Source organism: Oncorhynchus masou, chromosome 22 (assembly GCF_036934945.1).
Source record: "Oncorhynchus masou masou isolate Uvic2021 chromosome 22, UVic_Omas_1.1, whole genome shotgun sequence".
NCBI classification, from domain to species: domain Eukaryota; kingdom Metazoa; phylum Chordata; class Actinopteri; order Salmoniformes; family Salmonidae; genus Oncorhynchus; species Oncorhynchus masou.
Genome location: NC_088233.1, coordinates 13,513,298 through 13,535,029, shown reverse-complemented (window position 1 = coordinate 13,535,029; position 21,732 = coordinate 13,513,298). Strand labels below are relative to the sequence as shown.

The 21,732-nt window shown below is 44.0% G+C and overlaps 1 protein-coding gene across 1 annotated transcript in view; it reads right to left on the bottom strand.

Annotated features, from left to right (window-relative positions):
• Positions 1-21,732, bottom strand: part of tmtc3 (transmembrane O-mannosyltransferase targeting cadherins 3) — a 128,825-nt gene that overhangs the window by 90,932 nt on the left and 16,161 nt on the right. Inside the window, exon 4 of the mRNA XM_064929340.1 lies at positions 1,620-1,719. Within this exon, the coding sequence (XP_064785412.1) occupies positions 1,620-1,719 (100 nt within the window). The remainder of the gene's footprint in view (positions 1-1,619; positions 1,720-21,732) is intronic.

The following is a 21,732-nucleotide window of genomic DNA, read 5'->3' as shown; positions in this document are numbered from 1 at the left end:
TGCCCAAAAGGGCCACTAGATGTCTTGTGAGACTACATAAAATGCTTGAAAGATACCACAATTCTGGTAGTTTATTGGTCAACTTCAAAAGTTTCCAATAATAGACTCTCACTTGGCAACCGTACTTGTTAAAAAGTGTAAACACACCTGGCTGTTTGAATGAGGCTTTGTAAATTGTTTGTGGAGGAAAATGGTTATCTCCTGTATCTGCGTGTTATGAACATGGACTAGAGGCCACCGGAATATACATTGATGTGGTGTGATGAGTGGAAAATGTGTATTACATAAATGGACAATTCTTCACGTATGAAGAATTCTTCGCTCCTCATTCACATATGCGGAGTGTACATTTTTTGTGTTGACATTTGAGGCCTGTTGAAATGGGAGTTAATTACTCAAGTTTTCGTTCGTTGCACGCAAATTCACTTGACAGATTTGACTGTTTAACACTAGAAATTTCCTAAGCTCCGCCTCATCACCAACTTATAAGGTGCTCATCACCAACTTCATCCTGCAGCCATCGGCAGCATTATGGGAGTCTATTGTCAACCAATCATTAGGGTGTTTTTGTTTGACTCGTGAACGTGACGAAAGATAAATGACACAGGAACCAATTTGCAGTGATTTGTGTGTACAGTGGATATATGCTATTGGAAAACCAGTGGCCTACTTTCAGCTGTTGCATCGCCCCTGACTTCACTCCTAGACTTTCGTCTAGTTTGGTGCTTTAGCCTTACCCTTCAAAATGCGCCCGTTGCTGCTTGTGGCAATGTCGTCTAGCTGAGTCCATCAATGAGATTGACTTCATAATTTAACGTGACCTGCCAGATTCAGAAGCTTGAAAACCCCATTAGATTTTCACCCCCATAAAAAAACTTAAACTGAACATAATTCTGGATTGTTTATATTTTAGTTTTGGAGTCAAAGAATAGTTTCACAGGTTTGTTTATTATTTTATTTCAGTTTACTCAATTGTTTATGATTTGCTTAAGTTTTAGTTCATTAAAATAACCTTGGTGCCCTCAAATCGTTCCTTGAGTTGATATCTACCTTATTATTTTCCTTAACCAATTGACACATTCTTTCAGACACTTAACTTCCCCATTCTGACAGTTGTCTTCATGAGAACTGTAATCTTTCAGAAATCAAACCCTATCATGATTCAATGGGAATTAATTGCATCTTCAAATGTAATCTTTCACAACGTAAAGCCTTTATCTATCAACACGGCCGCCTACACAAAGCCTGTAATAAGTTCCTCTATCCATTTGAAAGGTTGATCTGACATTTCGAATACTTCCAGCGGTCTAAGGTGTGCGGTGCAAAGCGAGACTTGGCGATGAATACTACCCCAACTGCCTATGAGGGTGCCATAACGAGTCAGGGCATGGGTCTTGTTGTCTTGTTGTTCTCTGAAGACTCGCAACCAACAGTGGGAGGGGTACAGAAGACTCACTGAATAACAGACTAGCAAGTAGGAGCATGCATCTCATTGTCCTGTTTTCCTCTGAAACCTGTGTGTGTGTGTGTGTGTGTGTGTGTGTGTGTGTGTGTGTGTGTGTTTGTGAGAGAAACAGGGGGACAGTATTGGTGGAGGTCTACAGTAAAAATAGTTTCACCGATGGATTGGTCAGCTCCATTAGATCTGGTGTAGGCCAGGAATGCCGCCAGGAGGAAGATGGAGGACAGGAGCTCCGCTCTTCCTACGACACCCGTCACCTGTAAGAGGAACCAAAAGTAAAAAAGTTCAAAGTCAACATTTCTGGCACAAATATGTTATTCTCTCACCAATCAATCGAGGAGGTCCTCACTCCCCATGGCACCCATCGGTCCATGGTTTCAGGGATGTCCCTACCCCATCAAAATGTAAAATGGTTAGGGTAGGTGTTAAGGATGTCCCAAGGATCCCGGAGAGCACAAAATGTACAGTCAGGGGTACAAAGTTAAAAGAAAACTTTCAATGTCAACATTTCCAGGACAAAGATGGTTTTCTCATGAATCATTCTAATCAATCAACAACCTTTAAAACACTTCCTCCTCAGTCTCTATGGAAGTTCACACCTCTCAACATGTCTACCAGGTATGCCTGGAATCTTCTGCAACCTGATTCTCCGTCTACCGAACTGTGAAAACCACAAGCTGTGTGAATCAGATCGCAGCAGATTCCAGGCTGTGAAAACAATCAAAAAGATGTCTGGCATCAGAGCCTAAAATCAACACCCACCAAATGCAGGTAGATTTTGCCATTTGTATTTATTAGGGATCCCCATTAGCAGCAGCTTCTCTTCCTAGAGTCCAAACACATTAAGGCACTTACATTACATATAAAATAGTACATCATAACATTATTACACCACTACATATCTACAATACAAAATGTATAATACCACCATACAACAATATTACAATGTATGCATGTGTCTGTACCTTTGCGTGTCTCTTCACAGTCCCTGCTGTTCCATAAGGTGTATTTTTACCAGTTTTTTGTTTACCAGACTCTACTGCTTGCATCATTTACCTAATGCTCCATGTAGTCATGGCTCTATGAAGTACTGTGCGCCTCCCATAGTCTGTTCTGCATTGGCAGGTAAGATGCCCATTTCACTAGCCACGTTGGGTGGTCAAGGTGTGAGCATTTCTCAAGTGAGAGCATTTCACTGGCAGTTGTGAATACAAATAGTCAAGTATGATCACATTTATTAAAATGCATTCGGAAAGTATTCAGCCCCATTTACATTTTGTTACGTTACATCCTTATTCTAAAATGTATTACAATCTTCCTTCCCCCCTCAAATCTACACTCAATATCCCATAATTACAAAGCAAAAACAAGTTTAGAATTGTGCAAATTTATTATAAATACAAAAATAGAAATATGACATCTACATAAGCATTCAGACCCTTTACTCAGTACTTTGTTGAAGCACCTTTGGAGGTGACTACAGCCTTGAGTATTCTTGGGTATGACGCTACAAGCTTGGCACACCTGTATTTGGAGAGTTTCAACCATTCCTCTCAACAGATCATCTCAATCTGTCAGGTTGGATAGGGAGCATCGCTGCACAGCTATTTTCTGGTCTCACCAGAGATGTTCGATCGGTTTCAAGTCCGGGCTCCGGCTGGGCCACTCCAGGACATTTAGAGACTTGTCCCCAAGCCACTCCTGCGTTGTCATGGCTGTGTGTTTAAGGTTATTGTCCTGTTGGAAAGTGAACCTTCACCCCAGTCTGAGGTCCTGAGTGCTCTGGAGAATGGTTTTTTCTCAAGGATCTCATGGCATACATGTACCATCTTGGCTTCATTAGATTCTTTTAGGTGCCTTTTGGCAAACTCCAAGCTGGCTGTCATGTGCCTCTTACTGAGGAGTGGCTTTCGTCTTGCCACTCTACCATAAAAGCCTGAATGGTGGAGTGCTGCAGAGATGGTTGTCCTTCTGGAAGGTTCTCGCATCTCCACGGAGGACCTCTGTAGCTCTGTCAGAGTGACCATCGGATTCTTGGTCAAATCCCTGACTAAGGCCCTTCTCCCCCGATTGTTCAGTTTGGCCGGCAGCCAGCGCAAGGAAGAGTCTTGGTGGTTCCAAACTTACACCATTTAAGAACAATGGAGGCCACTGTGTTCTTGTGAACCTTCCATGCTGCAGAAATGTTTTGGTACCCTTCCCCAGATCTGTGCCTCGACACAATCCTGTCTTGGAGCTCTGCGGACAATTCCTTCGACCTGATGGCTTGGTTTTTGCTCTGACATGCACCGTCAAAGGGACCTTATATAGACAGATGTGTGTCTTTCCAAATCATGTCCAATCAATTGAATTTACCACAGGTGAACTCCAATGTTGACCATCTTTGAGATGTTTGTACAACGGAAACAGGATGGACGGGAGATCAATTTCAAATCTCTTAGCAAAGGGTCTGAATAGTTATATACTTTTACATTTTTAGATATTTGCAAAAATGTATAAAAACCTCTTTCGGCTTTGTCATTATGGGGTATTGTGTGTAGATTAAATGAACATTTTCCCTCATCAATCTATTTGAGGCTACGTAACAAAATGTGGAAAAAGTCAAGGTGTCTGAATAAATGCTGCAGTAGCTGTTTTCAAAGTATTTCTGCCATTTTGTTTCATAGTTAATAAATTACGTCGCACAAAATCAAAGAACAAATTCTATATAGCCTACCCCACCTCACGCTGCAACACTCCCTGGCTGAAGGTGTGCTCTTGAAGAACAAAGTGAAAGACAGATTTTTAGAAGCACTGCGGACAGGCATAAAAGTTGGTCTAATTTACTTGAAACTAGTGAGGAAATCAGTCAATGGAAATACATGACTGGGAAATCAGATACACAGATACAGTACCTAAAAATAAAAATGGGCCTCAGGATCTCCTAACGGTATTTCTGTGCATTCAAATTGCATTCGATAAAAAGCAATTGTGTTCGTTGTCTCTAGTTTATGCCTGCCCATACTTTAACCCCACTGCAAACATGGGGCACTCTGTTCACAACGGTGACATCAGAAAAGCGCTTGCCCACACGACGCCAAACACGAGGTCAGCTGATCGTACTGACAAATTCTTTCATACGTCTGAGGCGGCTTACGGTAGAGAAAATGTTGATCACTGGCAACACCTCTGGTGGACATTACTGCAGTCAGCATGCCAACTGCACACTCACGAAAAACTGGGCTAAAAACTTGGCACAGTGTGTCGTGACAAAACTGCACATTTTAGAGTGGACTTTAATTGTCCAAAATGCTCCTTAACCGCTTCTACCCGCAAGCCATAAGACTGCTAAACAATTAATCAAATGGTCATCGGACAATTTACATTGACCCCGCCTCCCTCCATTTGTTTTTTTACACTGCTGCTACTCGCTGTTTATCATCTATGCATAGTCACTTCACCCCTACCTACATGTACAAATTACCTAGACTAACCTGTACCCCCGCACATTGACTCGGTACCCCCTGTATATTTTCACCGTTATTGTTATTTTATTGTGTTACTTTTTATTATTTAGTTATATTTTAATTCAGTATAGAAAAACATTGTTTTAGAAACCTTAGAATGTACGCTTCGGTTTCTTTGGGTTTTATTGGTGTAATTTTAGCAGCTGGTTCATTTTTCTTCTTTCCATCTACCTGCTACAGTGGCTGGTGGACTAAAACGTTTATTTTATGCCCTGCCAGGCATAAATCATGGAGGGAGACCACAGAGGTGGCTCGCAGTGGCTCTTGCAGTACAGGGGCCTCTAGCAGAAATATGTGAATGCTGACTGCCACCTTATGCGAGCACATGGAACTGCACGTTTTCTTTGCACAGGAGCGGCTGGGCGAGGAGATCCTCCACCATGAAGAGAGCATGTTGAGGAAACATTTGGAAACGCCTTGAGGTACTACCTGGACTTGTCCAATAAGAAACAGATGTGTGTTGCAAAATATTTTTGCTTTGCTGAAAGTGGTCCGGCTGAGGTTGACTCATTTACATATTTATGATGTCATACAAATGTAGTTCAATCTAAATATGTTCACTATGTTGAGATACCAGACACAGATGCAGCACAAATACACTGAACTACACATTCAGAAAGACAGACACTAAGAGGCTCACAACGGTCTCTTTGTCAGTGTTGATCATGAAGGGGACCTTCAGTACATCAAATGAAAAACAAATGATCCGTTGAGCGATTCCAGATCAAGATAACGTGATTGCATTGGTCGTCCAGGGGCTTCTTTTTGACTCTGAGTGAAATGGACCCTTTCAAAGGACTGTCAGGCTGCACTCAGCTGAAGGAGAGAACACCATGAGGAAGATGAGAAGCAGTTTGAGGTAGCACTGAGCTGTGTAACATTACCACTCCCTTTACCAGAGCAGCAGAATGTTGTCTTTGTTCTTTTTCTATCCTGTTTTTCTGTTCTATTCTTCTAAGGCCTGTCTGGTCGCCGGTGCAACTCAATTGAATGGGGCAAAATGGGGGGGTAAAGGGGTTAAGTAAATAGGCGAGAGGAGAGAAGTTGTTGCTGAGGTAGACCGTAATGACATTGACGGGTTAAATTCGAGTTCATTCCCAATTCATGTATTGAAAAGCACATATCAAATGACCAATTCAGTAAAACAAATATTGTGAAGGAACTGACGGCAACTTCTGAATTGCATTATTTTCATGTCACTAACTGCATGCAGGTCTGTACAACTCAGATACAACGCCAACTACATAAAGTTGAGCAACTCTTGCTCACCCTCTGTGCCATCTGACACGGCGGCTGGATTAACAACAAGTTAAGCTTTATTGTGATGTATTGCACTTGTGATTTCATGAAAGTTTAATATCTATAGTAATTTAATTTGAATTTGGCACTGCCATTTCACCGGATGTTGTCGAGGTGTCCCACTAGCGGCATGCCTATCCCAAACAGGATTTTTTAAATCAAAAAAATGTTTTAATTATATTTATTAATGGGATCGGCTCATAACACCAGCCCCACTACACGATTAAGGATAAACAGTTCTGACACTGACAGAACTGTCGGAGCCTACAATCGCACCACTTAATATACATGTGCTTTGCTTTTAAACTAGCTCCTGATGTCCACCAGATGCAAACACTTTGCGTTCTGGCGGAAGTCATTCTTTGTCAATGGAGCATTGTTCATTTCTCTACCATAAGCTCCTTCCAATGTTGATTTTGGCAGTGTGTCCAACCTCCTCACAAACGCAGACCACATCTAAACCACGCCATCACAGGACATCTACATCCAGCTTCTTCACCTGCGGGGTCGTCTGACACAGCTGATGACACCCGGACAGCTGATGAAACTGGGTTTTCACAACTAAAGAATTACTGCTGAAACTGTCAGAAAAGAAGTCTCAGGGAAGCTCATCTGCGTGTTCGTCGCTCTCTTGACCTGATTGCAGTTTGACATCGTAACCAACTTCAGTGGGCAAATGCTCACCTTCGATGGCCACTGGCATGCTGGATTAGTTTGCTCTTCACAGATGAAACCCGGTTTCAACTGTACTGGGCAGATGGCAGACAATGTGTATGGTGTCGAGTGGGCGAGCGGTTCGCTGATGTCAACGTTGTGAACAGAGTGGCCCATGGTGGTGGTAGGGTTATGGTATGGGCAGGCATAAGCTATGAACTACGAATGGCAATTTGAATGCACAGAGATACCATGACGGACGAGATCCTGGAGGCCCATTGTCGTGCCATTCATCCGCCACCATCACCTCATGTTCCAACATTATTATGCACGACCTCATGTCACAAGGATCTGTACACAATTCCTGGAAGCTGAAAGTGGCACATTTCTTCCATGGCCTGCATACTCACATCACCCATTGATATGTACTAAAAAAAACAGGGTACTAAACTCAGCAAAAAAAGAAACGTCTTCTCACTGTCAACTAAATGTATTTTCAGCCAACTTAATTAACATGTGTAAATATTTGTATGAACATAACAAGATTCAACAATAGACAAACTGAACAAGTTCCACAGACATGTGACTAACAGAAATGGAATAAGGTCAAAATCAAAAAGTAACAGTCAGTATCTGCTGCATTACATTTACATTACATTTAAGTCATTTGGCAGACGCTCTTATCCAGAGCGACTTACAAATTGGTGAATTCACCTTATGACATCCAGTGGAACAGCCACTTTACAATAGTGCATCTAAATCATTTAAGGGGGGGTGAGAAGGATTACTTTATCCTATCCTAGGTATTCCTTAAAGAGGTGGGGTTTCAGGTGTCTCCGGAAGGTGGTGATTGACTCCGCTGTCCTGGCGTCGTGAGGGTGTTTGTTCCACCATTGGGGGCCAGAGCAGCGAACAGTTTTGACTGGGCTGAGCGGGAACTGTACTTCCTCAGTGGTAGGGAGGCGAGCAGGCCAGAGGTGGATGAACGCAGTGCCCTTGTTTGGGTGTAGGGCCTGATCAGAGCCTGGAGGTACTGCGGTGCCGTTCCCCTCACAGCTCCGTAGGCAAGCACCATGGTCTTGTAGCGGATGCGAGCTTCAACTGGAAGCCAGTGGAGAGAGTGGAGGAGCGGGGTGACGTGAGAGAACATGGGAAGGTTGAACACCAGACGGGCTGCGGCGTTCTGGATGAGTTGTAGGGGTTTAATGGCACAGGCAGGGAGCCCAGCCAACAGCGAGTTGCAGTAATCCAGACGGGAGATGACAAGTGCCTGGATTAGGACCTGCGCCGCTTCCTGTGTGAGGCAGGGTCGTACTCTGCGGATGTTGTAGAGCATGAACCTACAGGAACGGGCCACCGCCATGATGTTGGTTGAGAACGACAGGGTGTTGTCCAGGATCACGCCAAGGTTCTTAGCGCTCTGGGAGGAGGACACAATGGAGTTGTCAACCGTGATGGCGAGATCATGGAACGGGCAGTCCTTCCCCGGGAGGAAGAGCAGCTCCGTCTTGCCGAGGTTCAGCTTGAGGTGGTGATCCGTCATCCACACTGATATGTCTGCCAGACATGCAGAGATGCGATTCGCCACCTGGTCATCAGAAGGGGGAAAGGAGAAGATTAATTGTGTGTCGTCTGCATAGCAATGATAGGAGAGACCATGTGAGGTTATGACAGAGCCAAGTGACTTGGTGTATAGCGAGAATAGGAGAGGGCCTAGAACAGAGCCCTGGGGGACACCAGTGGTGAGAGCGCGTGGCGAGGAGACAGATTCTCGCCACGCCACCTGGTAGGAGGTAGGACGCAATCCAAGCGTGGGCCGCGCCGGAGATGCCCAACTCGGAGAGGGTGGAGAGGAGGATCTGATGGTTCACAGTATCGAAGGCAGCCGATAGGTCTAGAAGGATGAGAGCAGAGGAGAGAGAGTTAGCTTTAGCAGTGCGGAGCGCCTCCGTGATACAGAGAAGAGCAGTCTCAGTTGAATGACTAGTCTTGAAACCTGACTGATTTGGATCAAGAAGGTCATTCTGAGAGAGATAGCGGGAGAGCTGGCCAAGGACGGCACGTTCAAGAGTTTTGGAGAGAAAAGAAAGAAGGGATACTGGTCTGTAGTTGTTGACATCGGAGGGATCGAGTGTAGGTTTTTTCAGAAGGGGTGCAACTCTCGCTCTCTTGAAGACGGAAGGGACGTAGCCAGCGGTCAGGGATGAGTTGAGGAGCGAGGTGAGGTAAGGGAGAAGGTCTCCGGAAATGGTCTGGAGAAGAGAGGAGGGGATAGGGTCAAGCGGGCAGGTTGTTGGGCGGCCGGCCGTCACAAGAAGCGAGATTTCATCTGGAGAGAGAGGGGAGAAAGAGGTCAGAGCACAGGGTAGGGCAGTGTGAGCAGAACCAGCGGTGTCGTTTGACTTAGCAAACGAGGATCGGATGTCGTCGACCTTCTTTTCAAAATGGTTGACGAAGTCATCTGCAGAGAGGGAGGAGGGGGGGGAGGGGGAGGAGGATTCAGGAGGGAGGAGAAGGTGGCAAAGAGCTTCCTAGGGTTAGAGGCAGATGCTTGGAATTTAGAGTGGTAGAAAGTGACTTTAGCAGCAGAGATAGAGGAGGAAAATGTAGAGAGGAGGGAGTGAAAGGATGCCAGGTCCGCAGGGAGGCGAGTTTTCCTCCATTTCCGCTCGGCTGCCCGGAGCTCTGTTCTGTGAGCTCGCAATGAGTCGTCGAGCCACGGAGCGGGAGGGGAGGGCCGAGCCGGCCTGGAGGATAGGGGACATAGAGAGTCGAAGGATGCAGAAAGGGAAGAGAGGAGGGTTGAGGAGGCAGAATCAGGAGATAGGTTGGAGAAGGTATGAGCAGAGGGAAGAGATGATAGGATGGAAGAGGAGAGAGTAGCGGGGGGAGAGAGAGCGAAGGTTGGGACGGCGCGATACCATCCGAGTAGGGGCAGTGTGGGAAGTGTTGGATGAGAGCGAGAGGGAAAAGGATACAAGGTAGTGGTCGGAGACTTGGAGGGGAGTTGCAATGAGGTTAGTGGAAGAACAGCATCTAGTAAAGATGAGGTCGAGCGTATTGCCTGCCTTGTGAGTAGGGGGGAAGGTGAGAGGGTGAGGTCAAAAGAGGAGAGGAGTGGAAAGAAGGAGGCAGAGAGGAATGAGTCAAAGGTAGACGTGGGGAGGTTAAAGTCGCCCAGGACTGTGAGAGGTGAGCCGTCCTCAGGAAAGGAGCTTATCAAGGCATCAAGCTCATTGATGAACTCTCCGAGGGAACCTGGAGGGCGATAAATGATAAGGATGTTAAGCTTGAAAGGGCTGGTAACTGTGACAGCATGGAATTCAAAGGAGGCGATAGACAGATGGGTAAGGGGAGAGAGAGAGAATGACCACTTGGGAGAGATGAGGATCCCGGTGCCACCACCCCGCTGGCCAGAAGCTCTCGGGGTGTGCGAGAACACGTGGGCGGACGAAGAGAGAGCAGTAGGAGTAGCAGTGTTATCTGTGGTGATCCATGTTTCCGTCAGTGCCAAGAAGTCGAGGGACTGGAGGGAGGCATAGGCTGAGATGAACTCTGCCTTGTTGGCCGCAGATCGGCAGTTCCAGAGGCTACCGGAGACCTGGAACTCCACGTGGGTCGTGCGCGCTGGGACCACCAGATTAGGGTGGCCGCGGCCACGCGGTGTGGAGCGTTTGTATGGTCTGTGCAGAGAGGAGAGAACAGGGATAGATAGACGCATTAAGTATTGCAGTGCATCGAATCCTCATGGACTGCACCAGATTTGCCAGTTCTTGCTGTGAGATGTTACTCCACTCTTCCACCAAGGCACCTGCAAGTTTACGGACATTTCTGGGGGGGAATGGCCCTAGCCCTTAACCTCCGATCCAACAGTTTCCAGACGTACTCAATGGGATTGAGATCCGGGCTCTTCGCTGGCCATAGCAGAACACTGACATCACTGTCTTGGAGAAAATTAGGCACATAGAGCAGTATGGCTGGTGGCATTGCTGGAGGGTCATGTCAGGATGAGCCAGCAGAAAGGGTACCACATGAGGGAGGATGTCTTCCCTGAAACGCACAGCGTTGACATTGCCTGCAATGACAAGGCTCAGTCCAGTGATGCTGTGACACACCGCTGCAGACCATGACGGACCCTTCACATCGATCCCACTCCAGAGTACAGGCCTCGGTGTAACGCTAATTCCTTCGACGATAAACACGAATCCGACCAGCACCCCTGGCCAGACAAAACCGCGACTCGTCAGCACTTTTTGCCAGTCCTGTCTGGTCCAGTGACGGTGGATTTGTGTCCATAGACGACATTGTTGCCGGTGATGTCTGGTGAGGACCTGCCTTACAACATACCTACAAGCCCTCAGTCCAGCCTCTCTCAGCCTATTGCGGACAGTCTGAACATTGATGGAGGGATTGTGCGTTCCTGGTGTAACTCGGGCAGTTGTTGTTGCCACCCTGTACCTGTCCCACAGGCGTAATGTTCGGATGTACCGATCCTGTGCAGGTGTTGTGACACATGGTCTGCCACTACGAGGACGATCAGCTGTCCGTCTTGTCTCCCTGTAGCGTTGTCTTAGGCGTCTCACAGAACGGACATTGCAATTTATTTCCCTGGCCACATCAGCAGTCCTCATGCCTTCTTGCAACATGCCTAAGGCACGTTCACGCAGATGAACAGGGACCCTGGGCATTTTTCTTTTGGTGTTTTTCCAGAGTCAGTAGAAAGGCTTCTAGTATCCTAAGTTTTAATAACTGACCTTAATTGCCTACCACCTGTAAGCAGTTAGTGTCTTAACAACCGTTCCACAGGTGCATGTTCATTAATTGTTTATGGTTCATTAAACAAGCATGGGAAACAGTGTATAAACCATTTACAATGAAGATCTGTGAAGTTATTTGGATTTTTACGAATTATCTTTGAAAGACAGGTCCTGAAAAGGGACGTTTCTTTATTTTGTTGAGTTTATATGTTGTGCAATGCCGTGCTCAAGCATGAACTCAACCTCACTTCGGGGTAACTCACTCTTCAAGATTCAGTTGATGGGCATGTTTGATTGGGACGGATTCCCCAAAGTCAATGTCATGCAGTAGTTAATTTGTCCTGGGTCGGCACCTTTGATAAAATATACTGACTAATGAAAAAACATTCTTTATGGAAACCATTAGAAAAAGTTATATTTATTAATGGTACTATGAATAGAAATGGTGGAGTTGTGTCACATATGCAGCTAACGAAAATATATGGGAATGTCTGCTCAATATCAACTTATAACCAACTGATTGCAGCATTACCACAAAAATGGAGGCGGCAAGTAAGAGGGTAGGGAACCACCCAAATTGGCTGAAAAGAATTGGCATAAGTAGAAAAATATACCAGTTTCCTTTGAGGACAAAAATGTTGACAGCTGTGCCATACAGTTTGTAAAATAAATGGGAAGAGATTTTCAATGTAACGATTCCATGGCACATGGTTTATGAACTGATAAAAAAAACAATTAAAACACTTGAGTTTATCAATTTAAATTATATTATACAAAATTCTTGCCACCAACAGAATGCTATATATATCGGTCATACAACAATCTTAGCACTGTAGATTTTGCTGCGAAGAGACAATCACTAGATCATTTATTCTGGCATTGCCCCTACGTAGCTTGTTTCTGGTCACAGCGTTAGGAATGGTAAAAAAAAATAAAAAAATAAAAAATCTATATAAAATCACAACATTCACTTAAAATTAACCATCCAAATAGTAGTGCTGGGCCATTTGGAAAGCCATAGTCAGTCAATAAATAATACTCGTAGGAAAGGTTTTCATCTTTTGCTCATAATCTGTGGATACTATATGATTAGAAAGGTTGCAAATGTATGTAAAACATCACAGCATAATTGAAAAATATATGGCACATGGAAACCAAACGAGGGTGGTCTATGGTGATAGGTGGCATGGGCTGAGAGGTGGGTTTAAAAGAGCTTATGTTCAGTAATGTATTATTGTTATGTGATTGATGAATATAAAAAGTACCATGCATGTGTATGCAAATGTATGTAGTAGAAAAGAAGATCTGTCCTCCGAAGAGGGGGGGTGGATGGGTTAATAAAAAAGGCATGCTCCAGTGCATTTGTCTGAGTTGGCACATCTGAGAATAAACCCTGATATGCTCAAATCTGAGTTACTCAGCCGTCCCTCAGGCACAGGGTGTATAGGGCTTTCCTCATGCTCTTGAGGAAGACTATAGTCAACGGTGACCGCAGTGGCCACAGGCAGAACATCACTACCGGTTTCCACTTATTTTGCTGCCAAATCGTAGAGGGTGAAGTATGAAGTTTTTTTTCCTACACTCGTGTGGCAATGATGTAATCCAGATTTATTTTTAAATTCACTATGGGGTAAGGGCTTGAAAAGCGAGCTTGCAACAGTGACCCCAGTATGGGCAACAAAACCAGGACTTGCCGCCACATCGAAAGTGCAGCTTCTGGCCTTTTAATGGTACCAAACTTTCAATTTTGTTTGCGCTTTCTCCAGATTCTCAGAGGCAAAGTCACGCGCAGGGTGAAATCTCTATTGAAAAGCATTAACAGATTTGGTTTTGTATTTAAGGTGTTAACCTGCAACAAACTCTCTCAGCAAGCTCAAAAGAACTCAAACTCATTCTGACCGAAACCGCAACATTCCTAAAGAACCACCCGCGCTGCAAACAGCACAAGAGGCACCCCTCCATCCCAATCTTTCTCAAACTCAAAGCAGTAAGATTTCAACATAGACTTCAAAGTTTGATTAAATCTCGCAAAAGCACCTTGAGACTGAGTGGTAGGCACTAGAGGGGCAATAGGTAACACCCAACTGCTGTAGGACTTGCTTATATTTGAACCTTGGTCTGACTTCACAACCTGCGGATGTCCAAACATTTAAAATAATTTCACCAAGGCCTTAACAATACTAGGAGCCATGATTTTCCTCAGTTGAATGGTCTTTGGGAAACGAGTGGCATCACACATGATGGTCAAGAGAAACTGATTGCCACTCTGCGTTGGGCAAATGACCAACACATTCCACCAGGACTCCGAAACGTTTGTCAAAAGCAGGAATAAGCTGCAGAGCTGCAACTGGTACAGCTTGATTTGGTGTACTTGTCTTACGTCAAACAGTAAGCCACAAAATCCTGATTCAGACCAAGCCAGAAGAAGTTATGAAAGATACAGTCATAAGTCCTGTTGACCCCAAGATGGCCCGCCATACTACCATAGTGAGCCAACCTCAGTATCTCTTCTCGAAGTGTAACTGGAACAACAATTTGAGATACACTGGGCCACTCGTCTTGCCCAGAAGTGGCACGAGAAAGCCATTTCCTCACGAGAACACCATCTGTCAAAGTAACCCACAAAATACGAACCCCTCTGGATGAATCTCAGCAAGAAGATGGGAGACTGTTCAGCAATCAGCTGCTTCCTAGACATCAAACTGTCAACTTTAGGGATCCTCCTTTCTCTGGTCCTACAAACACGCTCACCTTTGGGGTTTTCAAATGAGAGTTTAACTCAGGAGGTTTATCGAAATCTGGAACAAAGACGTCTCAGACAGATCGATCATGGTGGGATCGCTGACATCCTCAACACTAAACTTGCTTCCGGCGACTTTCTGAGACAAAGCACATGTAACGGCACACGCTGGGAACACTCTAGGGTAATTATCTGATAATCCATCAGGTTCCTCTACTCTGGGTTCCTTACAAACGACAGGATTTGGCACAACCTTCCCTCTATCCAAATTGTTTCTGAAAATTAATGAGATGCCCTCCTCTCCCTGTTAGACTAGGCCTCACTCCAAAGACAACGGAACCAGAAACAAGATCAGACGAGTTCCACCTTATGCAAAAGGAACTTCCATGCAACCTATTCCCACACCTTGTACTAACAAACTGTAACTAGTTGCTGAAGCATCACACAAAGACAAAACACCCCCTGGGCTGCCCCAGTGTTTTGCAGTATCTTCACCGGCTGCATAACAGATTTGCCACTTGTTTTCTGAAGATCCTTATCTTTGGGCATTCTAGAAAAAAACAAATTAAATACCTGCAGTTAAATGCGTTACAAGATGAAGCAGATCGCCTTCATCAGTTCACCTGTCACATTATTTTACATTATGAAGCTTAAAAAGTTCCTCAGAACAGTTGAGCCAGTCACGGGTTTGAAAATAGCACAACGGGAGAAAGTGGGAGAAGGTGAGTCCAGCTGGGTATTGACAGGTGTCATATTTATATTCAACATCTGTGTGTGTGTGTGTGTGTGTGGGGGGGTCCAAGAGTGATCAGGGGCATGCAACTATAGTTTTCCTTCAAAGAAAATACACTGAATAAAAATATAAAACGCAACGTGAAGTGTTCGTCCCATGTTTAAATGCTCTGAAATATAAGATCCCAGAAATGATTCCCTCACGTGAAAACATTTCAAATTTTGGGCACAAATTTGTTTACATCCCCGTTACTGAGCATCTATTTCTCCGTTGCCAAGATAATCCATCCACCTGACAGGTGTAGTAAATATTAAAAAACATGATCATTGCGCAGGTGCACCATGTGCTGGAGACAATAAAAGGGCACTCTAAAATGTGCAGTCTAGTCAAACACCACAATGGCATAGTTTAGAGGGGGAGAGCAATTGGCATGCTGACTGCACGAATGTCCATCAGAACTGTTGCCAGAGAATTGACAGTTAATATCTCCTCCATAAGCTGCTTCAGACATCGTTTTAGAGTATTTGGCAGTACATCCAACCGGTCTCACAAACGCAGACCACGTGTATGACGTTGTGTGAACAGAGAGCTCCATGGTGGCGGTGGGGTTGTGGAATGGGCAGGCATATTGTTGTGTCTAGAAAGCCAGCATCCCGGAGTCGCCTCTTCACTGTTGACGTTGAGACTGGTGTTTTGCGGGTACTATTTAATGAAGCTGCCAGTTGAGGACTTGTGAGACGTCTGTTTCTCAAACTAGACACTAATGTACTTGTCCTCTTGCTCAGTTGTGCACTGGGGCCTCCCACTCTTTCTATTCCGGCTGGAGCCCGTTTGCGTTCTGTGAAGGGAGTAGTACACAGCGTTGTACTAAATCTTCAGTTTCTTTGCAATTCCTCACATGGAATAGCCTTCATTTCTCAGAACAAGAATAGACTGATGAGTTTCAGAAGAAGGTTCTTTGTTTCTGGACAATTTGAGGCTGTAATCGAACCCACAAATGCTGATGCTCTGGGACTCTCAACTAGTCTAAAAGCCAGTTGTATTGCTTCTTTAAAATCAGGACAACAGTTTTTAGCTGTGCTAACATAATTGAAAAAGGGTTTTCTAATGATCCATTAGCCTTTAAAAATGACAAACTTGGATTAGCTAACAACATGCCATTGGAACACAGGAGTGATGGTTGCTGATAATGGTCCTCTGTACACCTATGTAGATATTTCATAAGAAAACCAGCCGTTTCCAGCTACAATAGTCATTTACAACATTAACAATGTCTACACTGTATTTCTGATCAATTTGATGTTATTTAAAATGGACAAAAAAACGTGATTTTCTTTCAAAAACAAGGACATTTCTAAATGATCCCAAACTTTTGAAAGGTAGTGTACATTATTGCAACACAATGGACAAAAAATAGCTTCATTTTCATTAGATAACAGAAGTGCAACGGTATTTGGATGGCAGCAACACAAATAAATTAGCTTACAATGAAAAGGCTATGTTTTTGCAGAAACGATGCATGGTCATCATATTTCTAATGTTTCGGTCTATCAGTTTAGTGCAACTGAAGCACAAAATGAGTCTGATGCCCAGCAGAAATGACAATAAGAAGCTTTTTAGATCTGCATTTACAAAATGCAGCAAGATTTCTCATGCATTAGATTTTTTTCCTACATGAAAAACACAGAATACAAGATAAACTTAGGGGTTGTGTTAAACTTTATATCTAAGTAAGTGGCTGAAATATTAAGGTGACTGGGCATCATATTGTGCTAGCTTTCTGCCATGTTTGAGAAGTCAAAGTGCTTTGGATGTGTTATCTATACAGCTGCCACTGCCATCTTGATTTCCTTGCATTATTCCTGCTCTTCATTCTCGGCAGTCTGCTGCTCCTCCCACTTCTCTGAGCAGAGCAGGCAGGCCCGTTGCCCTAACGACTTCAAAATCCACAGACACAGCATGTAAGCATGCTGATGGAGAACCAGTACTGTTCTTTCTTCAGACTTGCATGGTTTCACGTATACTTGTAAAGGTCAAAACTCACCAATAATGAAATTCAGTGCCCCACAGTGCATTTGGCAAGTATTCAGACCCCTTCACTTTTTCAAAACAATTTACATAGCCTTATTCTAAAATGTATTAAATTGTTTTTTCCCCTCATTAATCTACACAATATACCATAATGACAAATCTTCAAAATAATTACTGAAATACCACATTTACACAAGTATTCAGACCCTTTACTCATTACTTTGCTGAAGCACCATTGGCAGCGATTACAAGCTTTGAGTCTTCTTGGGTATTACGCACACCTGTATTTGCAGAGTTTCTCAATATTCTCTGTAGATCCTCTCAAGCACCGTCAGGTTGGATGGGGAGCATCGCTGCACAGCTATTTTCAGGTCTCTCCAGAGATGTTAGATTGGATTCAAGTCTGAGCTCCAGCTGGGCCACTCAAGCACACTCCGAGACTTGTCCCGAAGCTGCTCCTAAGTTGTCTTGTCTGTGTGCTTAGGGTCATTGTGAACCTTCGCCCCTGAGCGCTCTGGGCAGGTTTTCATCAACGATCTCAATGTACTTTACTCCGTTCATCTTTTCCTCGATCCGAACTAGTCTCCTAGTCTCTGCTGCTGAAAAACATACCCACAGCATGGTGTTGTCGCCACCATGCTTCACCGTAGGGATGGTGCCAGGTTTCCTCTAGATATGACAGTTGGCATTCAGGGCAAATTTCAATCTTGGTTTCATCAGACCACAGATTCTTGTTTCTCATAGTCAGAGTACTTTAGGTGCCTTTTGGCAAGCAGGCTTTCATGTGCCTTTTACTGAAAAGTGGCTTCCGTCTGGCCATTCTACCATAAAGACCTGATTGTCGGGGGGCTGAAGAGTCAATTAAATCGCACCAGATCAAAGAACAAACCCTATATAGCCAACCCACCTCATGCTGCAACACTCCCTGGCTGAGGGCTGTGTGCTCTTGAAGAACTAAGTGAAAGAAAGATTTTTAGAAGCGCTGCGGACAGGCATAAAAGTTGGCATAATTTACTTGAAACTAAAATCTACTGAAGTGAGACTTTGTCCTTGTGGTTCTTGGCAATTTATACTGAAGCAAAATGTGTTGCCATCCTGTTAGAAGGTAACAGATTATTTTATTACAATGGTTAAATTGGATTTTCATTGTGTTCAATGGTGTTATTTGCCCCCTAGTGGCGCTTTCTGGTACTTAGAAAGATGACGCAAACAGGAAGTACAGAATTTGTTTTGCACGCATAGAAGCAGCTACAAACAACGCTACAGTGCAGATCTTTCAATGTAGTTATTTCTAGTCACGCTTCAGCCTTGGAAAAATATTTGTTTGTAAGTTCGATTCAAGCATTTAGCTAATGATGATAATCTTGTTATTGATAGAATTGCTTACATATCAATGTTGGTTGCATTTACTCACAAATTGCAATGCCTTTAATGTATGTCGTTAGCTGTATTACTTTGCTCATGCGTCATGCAAACGAATTGTAAAATATACAATACTGTAGTTTTGTTACTGTTTCTAGTGTAATATGCTTTGTTATTCTACATAGGAGGTTATACATTAGAGTAATGAAAGGAGCCAATCACCATATGGTTAACAATTAGCTATGTGGTTTGGCATCATGCCAGATGCATGGTACCTTAGCGCGTGCATTGTATTTATGCAACTTCAAATGTTTAATGTACAGCTACAGTATGTCGGTGTGAATTGAATACTAAAGTATATTCTTTTCTGTATTTTGCAGTTTCACAACATAAAACGTTTTCAATATATTCATTCAAGAAAAGTCACGCCTTGGGAGTTTTATTGAAGATTTAGTTGTTAGCTATCTGTCTAGTTTTGCATGGGAACGCAACTCAAGGGCAGAATACTGAATATAAAACAACTATTTCAAAGATTTTACGGAGTTAGACTTCATGAGGAAATCAGTCAATTGAAATAAATTAGGCCCTAATCTATGGATTTCACATGACTGGGAATACAGATACGCATCAGTTGGTCATCGATACAGTACCTTAAAAAATAAAATGGGCCTCAGGATCTCGTAACGATATTTCTGTGCATTCAAATTTCCATCGATAAGCTGCAATTGTGTTAGTTGTCCGTAGCTTATGCCTGCCCATACTATAACCCCACCGCCACCACGGGGCACTCTGTTCACCCGTTGACATCAGCAAACCTCTCGCCCACACGACCTCATACATATGGTCTGCAGTTGTGAGGCTGGTTGGACGTACTGACAAATTCTCTAAAACGTTGTTTATGGTAGAGAAAGGAACATTTAGATCTCTGGCAACATCTCTGGTGGACATTCCTGCAGTCAGCATGCCAACTGCATGCTCCCTCAACTGTGACATAGTGTGTGACAAAACTTCACATTTGAGAGTGGCCCTTTTATTGTCCCTAGCACAAGGTGCGCCTGCATAATGATCATGCTCTTTAATCAGCCTCTTGATATACCACACACCTGTCAGGTGGATGCATCATCTTGGGAAAGAAATGCTCGCAACAGTGATGTAAACAAATTTGGGTACAAAATCTGAGAGAAATAAGCTTTGTGTACATGGAAACTTTCTGGGATCTTTCATTTCAGATCATGAAAGATGGGACTAACACTTAACATGTTGCATTTATATATTTTAGTTCAGCATAGTAATACATTTGTTTTTAAAACATTACAAAGCATGCTCATCTGTTTTTTGTGTGTTTTGTTGGTGTCTGGATACTGCCCACCCCTAGAAGGTAGATTTATGTGTCAACAAACTCATCTGCAAGGACTGAAGCTTTCTCAAGAGTGAGATCCTTGTGCTCATAAACATAGGTAGCAACCCTTTTGTGAAGGCAATTCTTGAACTGCTAGAAAAGTACGAGTGTCTAAATCCTTAAGGTCCTTGACCTCTTGAGAACCACACAACCGATCAAAAAGACATACTTGTTCCCTTGCTAATTCAACATGGCTTTGTGATTTTGTCTTTTGTAATTGACAGAACTGTTGTCTGTATGCCTCTGGGACCAACTCATAAGCTCAAAGGATAGCAACTTTAGCAGTGTCATAATCTGAACTCTGATCAAGAGATAAAGCAGCGTACCCTTTCTGAACTTGTCCCACAAGAACACTTTGGAGGAGCAGTGACCAACGATCTTGCAGCCATTTTAGGAATGTGTCAATCCGCACAAAAATGAAATGTACATCTACCTCCTTTTCGTTGAAAGGCGGTACAAGCCGGCTGTTCCGACCAACATCAAACTTTGAGGGAGCAAGATAGCCTGCCATGATTTGGAGTACTTCCAGATCTATTTTAATCTAATGGCATGTACCAATCTTCTTGTTCTATTCTGGCTGTACATTCTCTTTCCCTTGTGTTCAAGCTCAAATTTCTGTTGTTCCCAATTTGTCTTTGGTTCTACCTCTCGCAGTTGCATGTCTATGGTGTGTACTCTACCACTCGTACGACCCTTTTCATCATCCTCCCTCTCCGGAAGGACTTTCCCCTCCACCAAAGCAAGATAGACTAAATGACTACAGCTTTCGAATCAGCAAGGGCCACTGATGTCATAATGCTTTGCAATGACGAGCAGATTCTCCTTCATACATTTACAGTGCCTTGCGAAAGTATTCGGCCCCCTTGAACTTTGCGACCTTTTACCACATTTCAGGCTTCAAACATAAAGATATAAAACTGTATTTTTTTGTGAAGAATCAACAACAAGTGGGACACAATCATGAAGTGGAACGACATTTCTTGGATATTTCAAACTTTTTTAACAAATCAAAAACTGAAAAATTGGGCGTGCAAAATTATGTTGCAGGCAGCAGAACATTCTCCACGGCGTCTCCAGACTGTCACGCCTGTCACATGTGCTCAGTGTGAACCTGCTTTCATCTGTGAAGAGCACAGGGCGCCAGTGGCGAATTTGCCAATCTTGGTGTTCTCTGGAAAATGACAAACGTCCTGCACGGTGTTGGGCTGTAAGCACAACCCCCACCTGTGGACGTTGGGCCCTCATACCACCCTCATGGAGTCGGTTTCTAACAATTTGAGCAGACACATGCACATTTGTGGCCTGCTGGAGGTCATTTTGCAGGGCTCTGGCAGTGCTCCTCCTGTTCCTCCTTGCACAAAGGCGGAGGTAGCGGTCCTGCTGCTGGGTTGTTGCCCTCCTACGGCCTCCTCCACGTCTCCTGATGTACTGGCATGTCTCCTGGTAGCGCCTCCATGCTCTGGACACTACGCTGACAGACACAGCAAACCTTCTTGACACAGCTCGCATTGATGTGCCATCCTGGATGAGCTGCACTACCTGAGCCACTTGTGTGGGTTATAGGCTCATGCTACCACTAGAGTGAAAGCACCGCCAGCATTCAAAAGTGACCAAAACATCAGCCAGGAAGCATAGGAACTGAGAAGTGGTCGGTGGTCCCCACCTGCAGAACCACTCTTTTATTGGGGGTGTCTTGCTAAATGCCTATAAATTTCCACCTGTTGTCTATTCCATTTGCACAACAGCATGTGAAATTTGTGTCAATCAGTGTTGCTTCCTAAGTGGACAG